We start from the raw sequence: 22,014 nt of genomic DNA, 5'->3' as shown, positions 1-22,014 counted from the left end.
CAGTGCCCTCATGGCATCCAAATCCACCTGCATGTTCTCGAGCATCGAGTGGAGAAACCTCTTCTCCGTGGGTCAGTTGCGGCCTTCCACTCTTGGAAGACCCTGTACATCTGTTCCTCCGTTTTTGCACGCAAGAATAAGGTGTACGCGCGTGGGGGGGTGCCGAGATGACCTCCTGGGGCGATAGGGGGGAGGATCCCCTCGTTGCCCGTTGCACCCGATTTTGGCCAACCGGGCGAGAGCGACGAGCAAAGGATGGAGGGGACGGAAAATCCTCAGCATCCGGGGGAAGGTCGTGGGATCCGCTGCTGCTGCCGCTGTAATCGCCGGAATAGTTCAGCCTCTGCTTCTTCGGCCACCCAGCGTCGCACCTCGCCCGAAACTTTTCGGAGTCCTTCAGAACCAGATAGCATTCCCAGAAGGTGAACTCCTTATAAGTCCCCGGCAAGGGGAACTGACTCTCCGCTATCCTTCGGGGGTCCTCCTCAGTCTGCCCACTAGTCAACATGCGAAGGGCGTTGGTGTACAACCCCGAAAATCGGCCGACCGCGGCCCTGATGCGTTCCCAACCCTTCTGGCACTCCTCCCCGCTGTAGTCCTTTCTGTGCGGGCAGTTCCTCCTGTAGTCTGCTCTAATCTTAGCCCACATGTTGACGATCCGCTGGTTGTTCGCAACCAGCGGATCGTCGCAAATCGACAACCATGCTTTGCCCACGCCGACGTACTCATTCTCCGTCCACTTCCTCCGCGTGGGGGTGTCGTGAACAGCGGGCTGCGACGACTCGCCGACCACCTTGCCCTTCCCCTTGGTCTTCTTCTTCTTCTTCGGCGCACCCCGACCCGCTGGAACGGGAGTGTCCGGCTCCCCGAGATCGATCCTCATCTCATGCAATGACAAAAGGTCATCGCCAGTGAACTGCGTCTCCACTTGGGTCGACGTGTGCGACGAAGCCGTCAAAAAATCAAGAGATGGATGATAGACCGTGTCCCCCCAGGTGACCCCTGCATCCCGGGATGCATACCGGGCTGCATCCCTCCCTGCCATACCGGCATCATCCCCATCATCTGCTGCTGCATCTGGGGCATACCTCCCCACCCCGGCGTTGCCTGCCCGTTGCTGGCCTGCCCCCCGCCCGACATCCCCCCCTGCGCTCCCGCCATCATCCCCATCAAATGTTGCCAAGGGACATTCAACCCTGGGCCCATCTGCCCGCCCATCTGGCCCCATCCAGATCCCACGGGTATCGTGGGAGTTTGAGATCCGCTCGTCGCCGGACTAGACTCGTTGTTGTTGTCCATCGCTCGATATTGCTCTTGTACAAAAATTTAGAGAGAGAGAAAACTCGTTAAAACATGTGGTGCAAATGAAAACGAAACTAAAATCGCGTATATATAGGTTTTCAAAAATTTTAAAAAAAGAAGAAAATTGGGCGCTGGCCGATCGGCACGCCACAATGGCGGTCAGCGCATCGGCCAGCGCCCTCAAATCGCGTTGGCTGGCCGATTTCTTCGCCGATTCGCGGCTGGCCGCTTCACCGGCTAGCCGCTATTGGAGATGCTCTTACTAAACCATTCAATTACTTTTTCTCATTTTCTCTTACTAAACCAATTATGCATTAAAATCCGTGCTTATATCAAATGGTCTATTTCTATGGGACAGAGAGTGTCTAAAATAATTTATATGTTGAAATATATATAGCACATCATGATATTTGATTTTTAATTTTTAGAATTTTCAATTTTTTAGATATTGGTATTATACGATTACAGATTTTTTGATTAGGCTTTATTTGGATTTCAGTTTGATTCAATAAAAATTTTTAGGAAAATTTTTAGATTTGATTTGGGTTTGACAATCAAACAGAAAAGACAAAAAAAAAATAGTGATCCGAAAAATTATGAAATTTGATCTGACCTAAAAATTTAAAATTGCATAAAAATATATAAAAATCCAAAAAATTAATATAAAAAATACAAAAAACTTTAAAAATCTAATATTTAAAATCCAAAATCGAGTATCAAAATGAAAATACCATTAGAATCATTAATTATTTGTTTATCGGATGTAATTGCAATCGCATTTGCATTCCAGTAAATAGAGTTATTCATCATCTGATGTCATCCTTTCCGATTGTATTGAATTCTATTGGCTGAGAGCTCGTGGAGGTATTCAGCAAATGCCACGTCAGCGGAGAAGCCGAACACTCTGGAATTTTCCCCACCCCTCTCCCAACCTATTAATTCTGGCCCCATCCTCCAATAAAGCTCCGAAATTTTGAATTTTTTTTACCAGCTGCAAACTCTCGTTGTTGCAAATTTTGAGGACCAAAACATGAAGAGCCGATTCGCATTAGCGCTGATTGCTGCCGGGATTGTGTTTCTCCTCTGCGTAGAATCGAAGAAAAACGATCCGTATAAGGTAACGCATGCACTCCACCACCAACGGCATAGGTGATTTAGGGCTAAACTTTTTAGGACGAGTTTAAGTGTCTAATGTAAAAGATATTTATAATGATCGCTTTGTTTGATGAGTTGCTTAAATGTATGTTGGGGAATTGGGTGCTGTAGGAATCATGGCAAGTAAACTTCTGTCATTTTAGCGTTCAGTTTATTTTTTTTTCCTTTTGTAGTTTACACAATGTATTTTGTGCCAAGTATTGATTGGCGTTCAGAATAGAATCAGGGGAAAGAAGAGGAAAGATGAGCCACAGTTTAACACACTGAAATCTCAATTGTGTAGAAAGATTGTTATATTTTATACTACTAGGGAATTTCCATCCTTTATGTTCAGCTCAAGCATTGTTTACAGCTTTATTATTTAATTCTATATCTTTCTATTTAGCTTCTTACCAATGATTCTTTTGCCAGGTTCTTGGGGTTGATAGAAATGCGAGTAATCGTGAAATTCAAAAAGCCTTTCACAAGTATGTTTGCAAGATTCAGATGGAATTAGGGTTATGCATTGGTAAATATTCCTTGACAAATTTTTCATGCATGTGCTTTGCAGGTTATCTCTGCAGTATCATCCTGACAAAAACAAGAATAAGGGAGCCCAAGAAAAATTTGCAGAGATCAATAATGGTACAATTCACATGTCTTTGATTTGGGGCTTTTTAAGCTGTTCTGCTGTTGGGTTTTGGGCAGTGGGTTCATGTATTTTCTTCAAGTAGGAGTTCCTGTGGGAAATCTGGCCTTCCTTTCTTTCATGTATGCTTAATTTCTCTTGTGTTTTGAGTTATGGCCTTACATCCTGATGCTTCTTCACTTGTGTTCAGCATATGACATTTTATCCGACGAAGAGAAAAGAAAGAATTATGATCTCTACGGGGATGAGAAAGGTAGCCCGGGATTTGATGCTGGAGACCCTGGACAGCAGGGAGGGTATTCCTATTTCACTAGTGGTGGACCAGGACAAAGTGGGTTCAATTTTAGACCAGGGGAATGGCAGAATATGGGAGGACAAGAAGGAGGCTCAAAATCATTTTCATTCTCGTTTGGAGGTCCTGGTTCAGGGGGTGGTTTTGACATGGGTGATATGTTTTCTAACTTTTTTGGTGGTGGTATGGGAGGAGGCAGTCAGTTTGGTGGCTTTAGCGGCTCAGGCAGGTCAAAGCAGGGGAATAGACAATCCTCGAAGAACATACCATCTGTGAACTCCCAGTTCTACAGGAAAGAAATAGTTGATAAGGGGATGACATGGCTCTTATTAGTTTACTCATCCAATATGCAGGAGATCCAAATATATGAATCTGTTATAGAGCAAGTTGTCACCCCACTTCAGGGAGCAATGAAGGTATTTGGGCATTTCTCTACTGCACTAGGTCTTGTAGTTAAGTACTTCAAGTGTGCTCAAGTTTTATGGGTTCTCTTGTGCAGGTTGGAAGTATAAATTGTGGATCTGAGACATCCTTGTGCAAGGAGCTTGGTTTATACAACAGCAGAGAACCTAAAATTATTGTCTACTCGTATGCATCTGGTGAAAAGGCTTCTTTGGTGGAGTATAGTGGTGACTTGGACGTAAGATCCCTCAAAAGTTTTTGTCAAGACTATTTGCCCAGATTCTCAAAGCAGATCAACTTGGATAGATTTGACGCCGCATCTGAAGGCGGGAGATTACCCAAAGTGTTACTTCTGTCTTCTAAGAAGAGCACTCCCATTATTTGGCGAACATTAAGTGGCATATATCACAAACGTTTCTTGTTCTACGATGCTGAGGTACTTTAACTACTATAAAATATGGACGAAAACTTGTTACTCTGTGTCTCTGAAATGGTTTAATGATGTTGGTTTTGCGAATCACAGGTTCGTGATGCCTCAGACCGGTCTGTGAGAGAATTGGGCATCGATTCACTTCCTGCCATTGTTGGTTGGCTCTCGAATGGGGAGAAAGTAATTCTCAAGTCCGGTATATCTGTAAAGGACCTGAAATCTGCCGTTCAAGAGCTTAGTGGCTTGCTTGAAAATTTCGAGAAAAAGAATAACAAGGCTTCTGTCCAAAAAGATGCTACTGAATCAGGCGTACCATTGCTTACCACTTCAAATTTTGATAACATCTGTGGTGATAAAGTTCCAGTCTGCTTGATTGGTGTTTTCAAGTCATCGACAACGCGGAACAAGTTGCAAAAAATCTTGCAATCTGTAAGTTCCTTAGTTTCCTGTTACATTTATACATAGATTTGAGCAGTCTTAACTTTCCATTAATAACCAAATTACAGCCTTCATTTGATTGCTGGCTTCATTGTCGATGCACCTTTGCAGCAACATAGAACTTACACGTTTATGAATTCAGTCTTCTTGAGGTCTGAGTCTGACCAAACATTTGGTTTCTTGCATAGGTTTCCCAAAAATCTTTTTCTAGACGACAAAGACCAACATCTGGCCCGAGGGACTCAGTCTCATACGCTCTCTTGAATGCTTCAAAGCAGCAATCTTTCTTAAACGCCCTCGACAAATCAGGGTTCAAGTCATCGGATAAGCTCCTGTTGGCCTACAAACCAAAGCGAGGCACCTATGCCGCATCTCACGGGGAAATAACCGAAGAAGCAGTAGAGAGCTTCGTAAGCTCTGTACTGAACGGAGACATACAGTTCTCCAAGGCAAGACAGAAGCCTACACTAAAATAATATCTGAAATTATGGAAAATTGGTTGAGTATCAAAACCATGTATATTATACCTTAGCTCTCATTGATAGAGTAGTGAAGTATGGCTAAAAAAGTTAAAAAAGTTCGGTATGCAGAAGTTTTAGTAGAAAATTTGCTGAGTGATGCATTTTTATTTGCACTATAAATACCTGCAAGTATACAGAGTAGGTATAGTATAGCAAAAGGTTAGTACCGGGTATCGAACACGGGGAAGATGTACACAAAGTGTTTATCTTCTACTAGAACTCAATTACTATCTGGAGAAGCAAGAATTATTGGAAACTTTTTGAAAACAGTAAATATTAAAAACAGTAAACAACTAAAAACAAGCAAATCACAGAGAGAAAAGTATAGAGATAAGGGGAATTCCAGGGATGTGCTTTCGCTTTATGGTTATACAAATTCCAAACTACAATATCCTAGCACAGTTAATACTTTGAAAGGACGAGTCACCTAGCTTATGCTCATGCGATACAAACGTTGATTACTAACATTAGGGTTGTCAATCCTAACACGTAACTCCAAAAAGCTCCTAAGACCCTTGAAAAGTCCTCACTCTCAATTAACAGTGCCGTATTAAAGGAAGCTAACTGTAGTGTCTACTAAGTGGATCTAACTCGTTAGAACTCTGTCACAGTTATGAAGCAAGTTGTATTGAATCATACATAATTGTGTCACTCAATTATGAAGCATCATGATTAACTTAGGGAAGAAACAAAGTAAAAACAAAACGGATATTAAATAGAAAACGGAATTGTATAACCAAAGTTGCTACTAACACATCCCTAGAATCCTATGAGTTTAGTTACACATGACTGAATAAACTAAAAACATAGATTGAAGGGAAAACAATTTGAACATAAAACTAAAGCAAATAAAACCCGTAGGTTGAATCCTTGTCGTTCTTGATGTTCTTGAAATCCTTCTTCAACTCCTTGCACAATTGAAGTACTCTAGCTTTTGATCTCTATGAATGTGTTCTTGTTGTGTGTCGGAAAAAAAACTCTCTTTTTGATGAAGCTTGAGGTCCTATTTATAGGGGAAGATTATTCCTCATCATAGAAGGAAAAGATCTTCAAAATTTGGTAAATCTTGGAGCAAATCTAGGGCTGGTCGGATTCGCCGCCTTTCTCCGGCGGGCCGCCGCACCTTGGCCGGCGGTCGCCGCGTTGGAGTCCAGAGAACTGACCCTTCGGTGGCGGACCGCCACATGTCCTCCGGCGGTCGCCGGGCGAGACTCTTCTCCTAGCGTAAATTTCCGAGGCGGGCCGCCACATAGCTTTGACCGCCGGGCGCCGGCGGTCGCCGTACAACTTCGCGGCGGTCGCTGGTCGCCGTCTGACTCCAGATTTCCAGACTATGCGTTTTTACTCTCCTTTTCGGCTCAAATATACACATTTCTCACAAAACACGTCAAAATACCAAAATGTATAGAATATGCAAATAATGGACATGTAGAGTGATTTTGATGACAAAAATGGACCAAATAATGGCCTTAAAACAGTGCAAAATCCGGGCGTATCACTGAGGCTTCTAATAGAAACGGGAAAACATTACATCTGTATATAACAGGACGTTGAGCAAATTCCTTTGGAGGTGAATATATTTCGTGTTTACTTCCTTCAATCAAATCTACTAGACTCTTTTCTAAATTAATGTTCAATAAGTCATTTAAGAGTGATAGGCCGAAGGCCCCACCAATAATTTCATATTTTTAATTTTATGTTTTTCACAAATTTTATATATTATGAATATAATATCCTTATGAATAAACAAATATTCATGCAAATAGATACTCCCTCCGTCCATGAGTAGGAGTTTCATTTCAATTCTGTACGGATTTTAAGAAATGTTAAGAAAAGTAGGTGGAAGAAAGTTAGGGGAATAGGGGTTCTAAATGTATATATTAGTTTTAAATGATATGTGATTGAAATGAGTTAGTGGAATGTGGAGTCTTTTTACCATTTATGGTAATTATGAACTGAGACTTCTATTCATGGACGAACCAAAATGAAAAAATGGAACTCTTATTCATGGACGGAGGGAGTAACTTTTAGTTAGATTAGTTTATTGGATAAGCTCAATATTGAAACATTTTGGTTTAGAGTTGAAAATTTAATCTACAATTGATTACTAACAAGGCCTGTCACGAAATTCAATAGATCGATCCAATTTTTTCTCGAATGAGCCAAAAGTAAATAACAATTATTTCCTCTGTCTCAATATAAGAGTCCTAATTAATTAGGATACAGGTTTTAAAAAATGAAAAGAAAAGTGGATTGAGTAAGTTAGTGGAATATAGGTCATCCTTATATAGGGGCATGTTAGGGTGCCACCACCCCTTAAAATAACACCATACCATCATTCCTAACCAATCATTTGTATACGTAGACGAATAATAAGCTGCCACGTGGCAAAAAAAAATCTGGAAAAAGACGGTCAGCAATATGCTGGTCTTTAACCAGCAATATTTCTTGTCCAGCAATATCCGACACACTATACAGCAATCTATAGATTGTTGTGTAGTGTTTGTAATATTGCTGTGTAACATTTATAATATTGCTGTATAAGCGGTGTCACGTTGTCATTTTAAGAGGGGTTGTCATTTTAACACAAACCTACTTATATATATACTACTCTCCGTCCACGAAAATTTGTCCCATTTTTCCATTTTCGTCCGTCCCCCAAAATTTGTCCTATTTCACTTTTACCATTTTTGGTAGTGGACCCCACATTCCACCAACTCATTCTTACTCACATTTTATTATAAAACTAATACTTTAAAAGTAGGACCCACAATCCACTAACTTTTTCAACTCACTTTCCATTACATTTTTTAAAACCCGTGTCCGGTCAAACCGAGACGAATTTTCGTGGACGGAGGGAGTATCATTTTTATAATAATACGTGAGTGGAATAAGTTGATGGAATGTAGAGTCTACTTACTCTTTATGAGAAAAGTGAAATAGGACTCTTAAGTTGGGACGAACGGAAACGGCAAAACAGGACTCTTAAGTTAGGACGGAGGGAATATAATTTAATAAATCTGAATAAAATATGAATAAATCTATACAATATATAAAAGGGGAGTTTTGGGAGATTTTGAATAATCATTTTATGCCGAGGGATGTAAATGCAATTAATATAAAATTACCTTCCACTTTGAACTCCTTTAATTTCGGTAAGCACAATTTAAAATATTGATTATGAATTAATTGTCATAATTATCCACTCTCTTATTTTCTTAGACTGTAATGATCATTCATCTCCTATTTATCACCCTAAAACCATAACAAAAAGAGTGAATTACATTTTTAGGGTCTATACTTTCAGCGACGAACATTTTCGGTCCCTATACTTGCAAAATATCATTTGTGGTTCTCATACTATACCAATTGCTCGTTTCAGGTGCTTTTTCACATGTTGACCACATTTTCTGACAAAAACGCCCTCAAAAGCCTAAAAGACATTTTTATACACTCATTCTCCAAAAGTAGGTAATACTACTTATTTTTATATTTATGTTAGCTTGGGTACTTTAACTATGATTTGTGTTTTATTCGAATAATTTTGTTTGGATTGGTTATAGTGTCATTGTGCACAACCACAGGGGCGGAACTAGTAAAAATGAAGGGTGTGACTTTTTAGTTTTTACCCTACCCAATTTTTTTTTATAGTTTTTATTCTTCAAAAATTTTCTAAATTTTTACAAATTATATGTAGCTCTTACGGAAATTCTGCTCCAGAATAGTAAATGGTCATATTGTTGAATGAATGAGAAAGGTTGAATCTGAGAGAGTTAGAGATTAAAAATGGTTTCCGACTTCTTCCGGAAGAAGTAACCTAGTTAACAATAAAAATGAAATAATAGCTATATAATATTATTTTTAATTACTACTATTACAATATATTTTGAAATATTAAAATATTAAATTATTTGTGCTTAAAAGCCACGATATTTTAAAATTTTCTAAAGACTTTTCAAATGTTAAACACCCCCCTATAAAATCATCATTTTAATTGATTCATTTTAGTTTGAGGAAATAGAATATGTTCTTTATAGTAAATCGATTTTTATTAAGTTAAAATCCAAAATTAAAATTATGCATATTTTTTATCCTATAACAATCCAAATAAAAATAATTCGAATAAAATATAAATCATAGTTAAAGTACTCAAACTAACATAAATATCCAATAAGTAGTATCTACTTTTAGAGAGTGAGTGTATAAAATGCTCTTTAGTCTTTTGGGGGCATTTTTGTACGAAAATTTGGTCAAAAAGTGAAAAAGCACCTGAAACGAGCAATTGATATAGCATAAGGACTGCAAATAATATTTTGAAGTATAGAGATCACAAATATTCGTCGTCGCTGTAAGTATAGAACCTAAAAATGTAATTCACTCTAACAAAAAAAACTAATCAGACTCCCACTACTACACGTCATCTCCTATTTATCACCCTAAAACCATAAAAAAACTAATCGGACTCCCACTACTACACGATCAAAATTTCAGAAATTAATTCTAATAAATATATAACCTAATATAAATAAATAAATATGCATGCAGACACAATTCGATTCAATTTCGTCTACCGTCGACATTTCATTTGATATATCTGAAACAATAAGGCCTATTTCCAATCTTCATTTTTTCCGGCATCCTAAATCAAAATAAACTCGACGAAGAGGACGACAATCTCTTCCAACGCCAACACATCAAGCAATACATCACCGAATTTAAAATGGAGACAATTGTCGCCGCAGCCAGTGGTAGGTGCAGAACCGTCGACGCTCTCCTCATCAAATCAAGCACATGAAGACGCCTAAGGAGGAAATGCTGGGCGTAGCGAGGAAGGCGTCCAGGCAGCGGCCGTGGGGGAAGTGGGCCGGAGATAAGAGACCCTTCTAGAAGGCCGCAATGGTCTACGACAACGCTCTCCGCGGCCCCAACGCTAGAGGCATTCATGAGAGTGAAGAGAACAATGGGCACAACAAGGTATTGATTATATTTTCTCTTGTGTTTGAATGCTGAGAAAAAAGCACAACTGCACGAATACACAACTAATGCTACAACAAATCCCACTAATTATGGAGCTAATTGCATGGTACGAGCATGTATCTGCCACACCACTAATGATCATGTCAACATTTTATTTTAGCAATGCAATTGTCTTAGTTGGTTTCCCACGATTCTTTTATTAGTGGAGATTAGTTTCCCACGTTTCATTATGCTCTATTATCTTTAGGAGTGGTTAGTTAATCGTTTGTCTATAAATTATTGTAAGAGTGTGGCATTGCATAAGGCAATAATAGAAAAACATTATTCCCTTTGCTTTAGTTTATCAAGTTTCTTTATTTTAGTTAATCAAGTCTTCTTAAATTTCCATACTTTAGTTATTTTGTTGGAGTTCGAATCCACCAAAGATTCAAGTTTATAACATTGCAATATGACTGAATATATGCTAAACTAATGGACAGATTTCATGTGATAAATAAGGAAGATAAAATCATAGGAATATTATCAAATCCTTCATAAAGAATGTGGTGCCGGTTTCGTGCTATGATTTGATTCCACTAACGAGTCTTCGCATATTGCTTCCTCTCTGGTTCCATAGTAGCTGGTCGAGTGAGAGTTACTGCAGTCTACATACTCATTTAATGCATGATTGTATGTATTACAAAATTTTATTTCCCATCATATTATGCATTAAATTTATTCAACTCCTAAATTGGTTCCTTTCTTTATTAGGAATTAAATGCACATAAATCATAATGACACTATATTTTTCTTTTTGCCGCTTCCATCTGTGTATTAAGTGAAAAAATTAATCTCAGCATTATTATAAATTATATGCACATAAATCCTATTAAAAATAGGGAAATTGGTTTCTAAAATCATGAACTTTGCCTAAAATTTGGTATTTCCCATGAACTTTGAAATTGGTATATAATATCACGAACTTTGAATTTTGTTTGGTATTTCCCAAACTCACTCAAATAATATATTTTCATCAAAATCTTATTTAACATAGGCAACCTTGATATGTTTTATAATATTTGAAACCACTTTTTAAGTTCATAACATGTAGCATAAAAAGTCACGTTGAAAACCACGTTGATTTAATTGTGCCAAGTATGATAAAAAAAAAAGTCTCTAAGTTAGTCAAATATAGCAATAAACATGCCGTGGGAAATACCAAACAAAATGCAAAGTTCGTGATATTATATACCAATTTCAAAGTTCATGGGAAATACCAAATTTTAGGCAAAGTTCATGATTTTAGAGACCAATTTCCCTTAAAAATATTATTTTAAAATATATTGAGGAAGTGAAAAGTTTAGAGTAGGAATTCTCAAAAATGATGTTTTAGGTTATTTGAGGAAATTAGGCCGATTGTTAATATAGATCATTCTTTTTGTTGTTGTTTTTTTTATGCATAGTTATTAGTTTTAGGTGTTCGGTTTGCTAGAGAAAATAATACTTATCTAAGATTGAGTTGAGACATAAAAAGTTTTTTCAAATATTTTAATTTATTGGAGAAAGTGAATAGATTGTAAATGTAGAGACAGTTAAAAGATTTTGAAGTTATACCTATTAAAATTATAATTATAATAAATATGGGATTATACATTAAAATTATAATTGATCAATTTATTTTTTTTACATGTTTAAATGTATTTATTTGCATTATAAAATTTTTATATAAAATTTATTGGGGGAATAAGAGAATTTGCCCAATTAACATATTTTTTTTGATAGACTAGTAATTGATGGAATTACGAACGGGGTTGGTATCATGAGTTTCTTTGTAAGAGAAAGTATAAAAATTTTAGGGGGTGGCCGTATTTCTTCTTATCTTTTCTTCTATTTTTCTAGTGTATTCGTTTTTTTATTAGTTTATTTTCCGTTTTTGAGGTTTCTTTGAGTTTCTTAGTGAAAAGGGTGATTTTTGGAACTTGAAATAATAATATTGTTTCTCGTTCGGTATATGTGTTATTTTTTTTCTTTGTTTAATTTTATATTTTTTAATAATTATTTTTTATTTTATATATTTATGATTTCAGATTTCATACAATGATATTTTTATGAAATTATTAAATCATTTTACAGTATAAAATAAGTTTAAATAAAAAAAATGGGTCGTGCATCGCACGTGGGTGATACTAGTTCTAATTAAAATCCGAACTCTCTTTTAAAACTAGTATTCCCTTCGATACACTTAAAATATCACATTTCTTTTAGTTTGTCTCACTTAAGATGTCCCCTTTTTGTATTTAAAAATAAATATGTCTTTCATTTTTCTTATTAGAATATTCAACTATTTTTTCCTCAATTTATTTTACATAACTATTGCTTTTAAAATTCCGTGGCTCTTAAGAATGTGGACATTTTAAGTAGAACGAAGGGAATACTACATTATTTTAGTAGATAAGTCGTTATATTATTTATTTATATGATTGTGGTAATTAATAATTTTGATATATATACGTATAAAAGGAGGGTTGTTATCATCGATTGCTAACAATTAGCACTTTCAAATTAAGACTAAATCTTAGGCATTAGATTAGGAGCTCTAATGGTTGAAATAATATCAAGTGGATTATATTTAAAATTAAAAAAATTATTAAATAAATTTAAAGAGTATTAATGTCAATTCTTATATATATAGAAGTCAAAACCAACCACTTTCTCTCTACTCAAAATAATTTTAAAACTTAAAATTTACGTAACTCTAACAATTTAATCTATTTTTTCGTAAAAAAATATATCAAATTAAAGGTTATTTCATAAGGATTCTATCTAACGAGATCTCAATTGCATATGTTCCGACAATGATCGGATAATGAAATTTTATAATTTTATTTCAATTTTTGTATATGTTGATAAACAGGTTTTATATCAACAAATGCATAAAAAGATATCAATATAATCCATGTACAATATCAATAAGACTATGTAGATATTTTCGGGTATTTGTGTTGATATTCTCATGTCACTGTATTGATATTTGTAATACATAATGTTGATATAAATAAAAATAGTACATGCCAAAACTGGTCCTGAACATATACCCATGTTGTGATTTTGGTCATATACTTTATCTTTTGAATTTGTGTATCCTAACATTTCAATTTGGATCACAATTGTTCCTACAATAACAATTCCATCAATTTTTAAACGGTTTTAACCCGATTTTTAACGGTTTTAACTCAAATGGGACTGTTAAAACCATCAAAGTCGGCCAAAATCGGGTTAAATCCGTTTAAAAATTGACGGAATTGTTAGTGTAGGACCAATTGTGATCTGAGTTGAAATATTCAGGATGCAAAAATTCAAAAGATAAAGTATATGACCAAAATCGTAAAATGAGCATATGTTCAGGACCAGTTTTGGCTTTTACACTAAAAAAAAGGTGAAAATTATTACTCCCTGCATTCCACAAGAATATGCACTCTTTCGTTTTTAGTTTGTCCCACAAAAATATGCAGTTTTTAGTTTTGGAAACTCTTTTATCTTTAATGAGGTAAGATTTATTCTCCACTAACAATATTTTAATAATTTTTTCTCTCTATCACTCTCTTACTTTAGCAATTTTGCATTAAACTCGTGCCAAATCCAAAATGCATATTCTTTAGACGGAGGAAGTATGTTATAACAGATTGACTATTTTATTTTTGTGGATACTATTTATTAAAATCATAAATCTCATTTACTCAATTTAAGATCTAACGATATAGAATTAGTCCTTATTGTGGATTGGATGCCCCAGTGAATTTTTAAACTGACCAACTAAAGTACAATTTTCTGGGGAAGAAGCAGAGAAATTGACCATCATAGGAGATGACACGTGCCTTCATGATGCGGCACGTAAGCTGGGTGAACCAGTCCACTGTTTTGTAAATCGACAAATTTACTTTGGTCATATATGTATATATGGACTATGGTATGGAAGAGATCAGATAAAAACAATAATTATAACAAAAATACAAACTAATCTAGGCTGGTTATTTTTCATGATAAACAAAAAACTAGTTCAAACTCTTTATTTCATACTTTTTTATAGTTTGCAAAATATTATACAAACACAGATACTCCCTCCGTCCGCGAATAAAAGTCCCATTTTTTCATTTTAATCTGTCCGCGAATAAGAATCCCGGTTTACTTTTACCATAAATGGTAAAGGTCCTACCTTCCACTAACTCATTCCACTCACATTTCATTTAAAATTAATATATACAAGTGAGACTCTTATTCCACTAACTTTTCTTAACATTTCTTCAAACTTGTGTCGCTCATGAATGAGACTCCTAATGGTGGACGGAAGAAGTAATAGTTTGTAGAGATGTAGTATTAATAGTCTAGTAGATGAAAGAAAAAAAAACGTAAAATAGAAATACTCTATCCGTCACCTAATAGGAGTCCTATTTGGTTAGTACACAAATTTTAGAAAATATAAAATAAAAGTGGATTGAATAAATTTGTGGAATGTGAGTCCCGCATATATAATATATATTAGTTTTATAATAAAATGTGAGTAGAATAAGTTGATAGAATATAGTAGTACTATTTACCATTTGGTTAGTACACAAATTTTAGAAAATATAAAACAAAAGTGGATTGAATAAATTTGTGGAATGTGAGTCCCGCATATATAAGTATATATTAGTTTTATAATAAAATGTGAGTAGAATAAGTTGATAGAATATAGTAGTACTACTTACCATTTATAATAAAAGTGAAGTAGAACTCTTATTATGAGACAGACTAAAATGACAAAATACTCCATCCATCCCATAAAAATATAGACAATTGATAGTATGATATAGAAATAAAGACAAAAATTGGTAAAATGAGAACTAGGAGAAGAAGGTAGTTAAAGTAATGTTAATGGACAGTAAAATCTACATTATTAGTAGTTTTTAATGATGATATAAGTTGTAAATAAAATGATGTATATGAATAATAAATCGAAATAATTTGGAATGTATACATTTTTGTGACACGATCGAGAATGGAAAGTATACATTTTTTATGAGATCGAGGAAGTATGACTTTTATTACGGGACGGATGCTAACAGCAAAAGAACAATTATGCTCAAGAATTCGAACAATTTGCTATGTACGAAGGATATATCCCTCCATGATGAAGAGAGGGAGAAAAAATTAAGGTCCAATTCCCATTACGGTGTCGGTAATTTACTTAATTTATTTTGATAAAAAAGATATGCAAAAATTCGACTCAACATTATATCTTGATATGTAAACACACGAAATTAATGCATTCGGTTTAAGTTTTATTGGAATTGAGTTTTTACTGGATTAATTAATGATGATTTTGGATTGAGTTCGAGTTGTGTCAACGACTCAAGGTTAATTTGGATAATGATTAAAAAATAATTTAACTATTCTAAAATATGTGCAGGCATAAATAAGATACTTCCTCCATCATATAACAGAAAATTGATCTGAAAAATGATACTTTATTTTAGAAGATATTAATTTTTGAGAAAATAGTATTTTATATTAATATAAAAGATAATTCTTTATTAAAAGAGGAAATGTAATATTTATGTGAGGCAAGGTAAAATGAAAAATGTGATATGTATTATGAAACGTAGAGAGAATATTATTTTGTAGACGAAGGAGTATTTTTATATATGAGAGACATGCGTGATCAAAAGGCAAACAAGTATTCAAATCTCGTTGGCAGAGACTGAAACAATGTTCCACACACCGCCTACTACATTGTTCCCCCATTTTTCAAAGCCAAATTCCGCCCCCAGTTTCTACTCTTCTCTTCCCATTATATTAATCACACACCAAAGTCTCGCCATCACAATCCACTTTCTCCTCCAAATCATTAATCACTCTCACAAATGGAAACCAAAGTAGGCTCGCTGGACTCCTGCAGGGCCGCCACGTGTAACGACGTCGGCTGCCTCCCCTCCAACGGCTCCGTCTCCGCGATCCACTCCTCCGCCGCGCCGCCCTTCAACTCCGCCGAGGCCACGCTCGGCCGCCACATCGCCCGCCGCCTCGTCCAGATCGGCGCCACCGACGTCTTCTCCGTCCCCGGCGACTTCAACCTCACGCTCCTCGACCACCTCATCGCCGAGCCCGGCCTCAACCTCATCGGCTGCTGCAACGAGCTCAACGCCGGCTACGCCGCGGACGGCTATGCCAGGGCGCGCGGCGTCGGCGCCTGCGTCGTCACCTTCACCGTCGGAGGCCTCAGCGTGCTCAACGCCGTCGCCGGAGCTTACAGCGAGAATCTCCCCGTGATTTGCATCGTTGGAGGTCCGAACTCGAACGATTACGGCACCAATAGGATCCTCCATCACACGATCGGCGTGCCGGATTTCTCGCAGGAGATGCGATGCTTCCAGACGGTTACATGCTTTCAGGTGCCAACCGAATTAATTAATCCATCGCTTTATTTCATTTCGCCCAAATTTGAAATTGAAACAGAGTTGCATTTTCCCACTTTTCAATTGATTTTAGGCGGTGGTGAATAATTTGGAAGATGCTCATGAGTTGATAGATACGGCGATATCGACGGCGTTGAAGGAGAGTAAGCCGGTGTACATAAGCATCAGCTGTAACTTGCCGGCGATTCCACATCCGACGTTCAGTCGTGAGCCTGTTCCGTTTTCTCTCTCACCTAGGTCAGTTAAATTTTGTTCATACCTGAGCTCTGTTTTAATTATTCAATTTCATTTTAGAATTAGCGAATCACTGCTGCTTGAATCTTCCACATGATAAATTGATGATTGCCGACTTCTCTATTTGCTAATTGCTATGCTAATTGATTTGGATGAGCATGTTGTTGGAATTTCATATCTCAAATTTTTGTAGATTGAGTAACAAAATGGGGCTAGAAGCTGCAGTGGAAGTAGCAGCCGAGTTTCTGAACAAGGCAGTGAAGCCAGTGATGGTGGGAGGCCCAAAACTGCGCGTCGCGAAAGCAGGCGGTGCGTTCGTTCAGATGGCAGATGCTAGCGGCTACGCCCTCGCAGTTATGCCATCTGCCAAAGGCCTAGTGCCAGAGCACCACCCTCATTTCATCGGCACCTACTGGGGAGCCGTGAGCACGGCCTTCTGCGCTGAGATTGTGGAATCCGCGGATGCTTACCTCTTCGCTGGGCCTATATTCAACGACTACAGCTCGGTAGGGTACTCTCTCCTTCTCAAGAAGGAGAAGGCGATCATCGTGCAGCCTGATCGCGTTTCCATTGGCAATGGCCCTGAGTTTGGATGCGTCCTGATGAAGGATTTCCTGATCGAGCTCTCAAAACGCCTTAAGAAAAACACAACTGCTTATGAGAACTACCACAGGATTTATGTCTGTGAAGGTCAGCCGGCGAAGGGCGAGCCCAAGGAGCCATTGAGGGTGAATGTCATGTTTCAGCATATTCAGAAGATGCTGTCGGGAGAGACGGCTGTGATTGCTGAGACAGGCGACTCATGGTTCAATTGCCAGAAACTGAGATTGCCACAGGGTTGCGGGTGAGGACTGACTAGTGATGTTCTTGATTATTCGGAACATTCAATAATTTTAACTATCGAATAACGTTTTTGTAGGTACGAGTTCCAAATGCAATACGGGTCTATTGGTTGGTCAGTTGGTGCAACACTGGGGTATGCGCAGGCTGTGCCCGATAAGCGTGTGATTGCTTGCATCGGAGATGGCAGCTTCCAGGTACCACACCCTCGATATCGATCGTGTATATTTCACTCGGGCACTAGTTTGTTTAGCTACTGGGATAAAGAGCTTTGTCTGCCTGATGTGTAGGTTACAGCTCAGGATGTGTCTACGATGATTCGGAGTGGGCAGAAGACGATCATTTTCTTGATCAACAACGGGGGTTACACCATCGAGGTGGAGATCCACGACGGGCCGTATAATGTGATCAAGAATTGGAACTACACTGGCTTGGTTGATGCAATTCATAATGGTGAAGGGAAATGCTGGACTACAAAGGTACGGTGCGAGGAAGAGCTGATCGAAGCGATCGGGACAGCGACGGGAGACAAGAAGGATTGCTTGTGCTTCATCGAAGTGATTGTGCACAAAGACGATACGAGCAAAGAACTTCTGGAATGGGGCTCGAGGGTCTCTGCAGCTAACAGCCGCCCTCCAAACCCTCAATAGATCTATCTTATGTATGCTTCCCTTCAGCATTCGCACCTTATCTTTGTGAGTGTGCTGATGAATCGTTTGTATATTTTGACTTGTGAGTTTGTAAATTGGGAGTAGCTTTTATAGATCATGAATATTTTGTGAAAACAGAGCATGCTAAGAGTTAGGCCCGTGACATCACGAGTCATGCATGTTTAAAAATAAACACTAATTTTAGACTTGAGTGAAATATGGGCCACGTCACATTCATGTCGAAGGTGGTTGTTCGGAGAGGATCACCCCATTCAAATAATACACCATTTCATACTACACTAATAAAATATCATTCAAATAATACACCATTTCATACTACACTAATAAAATAATGATATGTGGATATTTTAAAATTCATAAAATAAAAGACCAAAAGATTAATTATCATCATACATATCCTCATACACCAACATTTTAGATTAATTATCATCGTACATATCCTTCATCATCCCTCATACACCAACATTTTAGATTAATTATCATCGTACATATCCTTCATCATCCGGCTTCCTGTTCGCCTCGTTTTGGGCAACGATGCCATGTTTTTCACCCGATTCATCTTCAATCTTGTTCTCCTTCTCTGCCTCCCCATTGTCAACTATTGATCCTTCCACAGAAGAAGCACCTCCAGCCTTTGCTTCGACAGGACGCTTCTCGTGATCCTCGGATTTAGGGGAGCTTAGCTTGCCAACATTACCCCCTCTCCATCGTCTTGGTGCTTCACATCTTCATCCCCTGCCATATATTATTTGAAAAGACAGTTCAACTCAAAATCAAGGATAACCACAACACACACATTATCTTAAACTAATTGTTTGAATCTTACTATGTGAGTTCCTTAGGAAATTACAAATCGTGAGAGGGAAAAAGGGGAAAAGATATCATTTTTCCCATTCAACAATCCTTGGAATTCAGCCCTTCACCAATCATCAGAAACCTCACAAACAAAGCTTAGCAATTACGCTAGGAATCCACTTCCAATTATTGCACAAGGCACAAACACAAGGAACAATAAAACAGGTAGCTGATGTAATAATGATGCTTAACAAAAAAATTGCAAGAACATACGCACACAATAAGAAACCATTGAACTACACGCATTAGATTAGAAAAGAAGCAATTTTGAAAAGATTTTCGTGCAGTAAAAGCAAAGAGTTACGAACTGTGAGTATGAGCAGGAGCAGAATCAGAGTGATTGTTGGACTGATTTTGATTTTCCTTCTTCTTGGCAAATTTTCGCTTCTTCGCATGGCATGATAATCGGATTAGATGAAATCTACCAGCCGAATAATGAAAATTTATTATTTCCAAGTACAGCTTTGCTGACGCTGTGTGTTGCAATGGTTTTGATCTGAGAAAGTTGAATAATGATGACAGTAACAAGACAAGGTTGGAGAATGGAGAGAGACTGGAGAGCTTTGTAGGAGAGAACGAATTGTCGGGGATGATGCATTTGGGGGTGATTCTGAATTTCTGATCATATAGTGTAGTATGAAATGGTGTATTATTTGAATGAGGTGATCCGCTCCGATTTTCGTCACGTTTGGATATTAAAATTGAAACTTTAATTAAATCATAATTGGTTGACTTTGGACCCATCCGTCAGCCATTAATTCTCCCAAGTTTATCAAAAAATCAGTTGAATTGAGTCTAAAAATATGAAAAATACGAATTTTAATTAAAAATTAATAAAATAAAAATAATAAAGAGTGTCTATGAATTTTAATTAAAAATTAGTAAAATAAAAGTGATAAAAAGAAAAAATAAATGAAGTACTATAAGACTGGAAAAAATGAGACTATTTTTTGGGGCACTCCAAAATACTAAAAAAATAGAATTATTTTTCTTGGACGTATGAAGTATTAGTTTTATAATGAATTGTAAGTGGGATAAGTTGACGAAATGTGAGATCCATTATCTTATATTACTCCCCCCGTCCCCTTTCTCAGGATTCCTTTTTCATCTTTCCACGATTAAATGTCTCTAGTTTTCTTTTTCGTTTGTCAACTATTAAGTGTCATTTACTGTTTACTACTTTTAGTAATGCAATTAATATTTAAAAGTACGGCTCACACCCACTAACTTTTTCAAACCACTTTTCTACATTTTTTAAAACTCGAACCTAGTCAACTTATGCCACTTAATTGCGGACGAAGGGTTTAAAAAGTAAATGTGACAACTGACAAGTATTGTCTGACGAACCGAATTTGGTTATTGGGTATTGAGTATATACCCGATCTAACCCAAATATTATCGGGTATTAGATACCAAATACCCAAAAAATCGGATAACGGGTATAGGACCGGGTATTGATTTTTTATAAATTCGAGTATCGAGTTACCTGATTACTCGATTTTGAATAAGTCAAAATAAATTAAATGTAAATCAGTTGACAATGTCAGTCGAATTCACATTTAATTTCCTTCTCCTGCTTGTATTCCTTCCCGAGTCTCGACGAGTCCTTGAAGGGCAGGGGTTTTGCACGTGTGTTGTGGGCACGTGTCCCTCCTTTCAACAAGATTTATAGTTTCCCACTTTTGCAACAAATATTACTAAATATAAGTGGCAAGAGAGGGGTCGAACCACTGAGACCATGGACCTACTCGAGATTGTTTCTACGTCACGGGTTTGGTGTTAGCCACCACGCCTTGAGCACTAGAGTATGGATCTAATTACTAGAGTGGAAAACTGAACTTTAAAGCATGAGAACAGAGATTGAGAGCTTAAACTAAACTAATAGAGCATGAAATGAAATGTAATCCCGGCGTCGGAGTTGTCAATTCCTCCGCCGAGACTACAGAGCTAAGCTACATGAAAGCAACTAAATCATTAACATGAAGTAAATCAAAGCGGTAAAGAAAACAAGGATTCAACATCGGAGTCGTCAATTCCTCTGCCGAAACCATTAAATCTAACTAGATAGCGATGTGTGAAGGAGCTTCTAAGATAAGGGCATCAATTCCACCGTCGAAATAACCATCACATTGTAAACCTGCACTAAAACATTGAAAACATGAAAATAAACTATAACTACATTAAACTGGAATTAAACCGGGATCCAAGGCGGAGTCGTCAATTCTTCCGTTGAAACTCGGGATCTAACTACAACATCTCAAAAACGGTAAAGAAAGCAAGGTTCCAACATCGGAGTCGTCAATTCCTCTGCCGAAACCGTTAAATCTAACTAGAAAGCAAGGTATGAAAGAGCTTCTAAGACGGAGGCGTCAATTCCATCGTCGAATCAACCAACACACTGTAAACCTGCGCTAAAGTATGAAAAACATGAAATTAAATGTAATCCCGATGTCGGAGTCGTCAATTCCTCCATCGAAACTACAGAGCTAAACTACTAATTGCGAAAAACATCCAAGAAATACAAGTAAATAGCATCATCAACATGAAAATAAACGAAAGCTTCATAAAATTGGAAATAAGTGAGGTCCAACGCCCGAGTCGTCAATTCCCTTGCCGAACCCATTAAATCTAACTACAAAGCGAGGAGGTGAAGGAGCTTCTAAGATGGAGGCATCAATTCCACCGTCGAAACGACCAACACCAAGTAAAATCTACACTAGAGTCTTGAAAACATGAAATTAAAAGTGATCCCGACGTCGGAGTCGTTAATTCCTTCGTCGGGGCTACAAAGTTGAGCCAAACTAAGCTAAAGAGCTTCCTACCTTAACTACCGTAGCG

The 22,014-nt window shown here is 37.3% G+C and overlaps 2 protein-coding genes across 2 annotated transcripts; both read left to right on the top strand.

Annotated features, from left to right (window-relative positions):
* The first annotated feature begins 2,261 nt into the window (after window positions 1–2,261).
* Window positions 2,262–5,253, top strand: ATERDJ3A (DNAJ heat shock N-terminal domain-containing protein). Its single transcript, XM_048125395.2, has 7 exons — window positions 2,262–2,419; window positions 2,869–2,924; window positions 3,008–3,081; window positions 3,276–3,793; window positions 3,877–4,215; window positions 4,303–4,638; window positions 4,836–5,253. The coding sequence occupies exons 1-7, from the start codon at window positions 2,333–2,335 to the stop codon at window positions 5,121–5,123; spliced, it is 1,698 nt and encodes a 565-aa protein (XP_047981352.1). The 5' UTR covers window positions 2,262–2,332; the 3' UTR covers window positions 5,124–5,253.
* Window positions 5,254–15,839: 10,586 nt separating this feature from the next.
* LOC125223099 (pyruvate decarboxylase 2) lies at window positions 15,840–18,435 on the top strand. The gene is made up of 5 exons (XM_048126077.2): window positions 15,840–16,552; window positions 16,650–16,813; window positions 17,004–17,654; window positions 17,730–17,847; window positions 17,941–18,435. Exons 1-5 carry the CDS (start codon window positions 16,025–16,027, stop codon window positions 18,298–18,300), a joined length of 1,821 nt encoding a protein of 606 aa, XP_047982034.1. The 5' UTR covers window positions 15,840–16,024; the 3' UTR covers window positions 18,301–18,435.
* The last annotated feature ends 3,579 nt before the right edge of the window (window positions 18,436–22,014 follow it).

The sequence above is a fragment of the Salvia hispanica genome, chromosome 1, assembly GCF_029641045.1.
Source record: "Salvia hispanica isolate PSC_SH4W2 chromosome 1, Shi_PSC_v1, whole genome shotgun sequence".
NCBI lineage: Eukaryota > Viridiplantae > Streptophyta > Magnoliopsida > Lamiales > Lamiaceae > Salvia > Salvia hispanica.
This window is presented reverse-complemented; position numbering and strand designations above follow the sequence as displayed.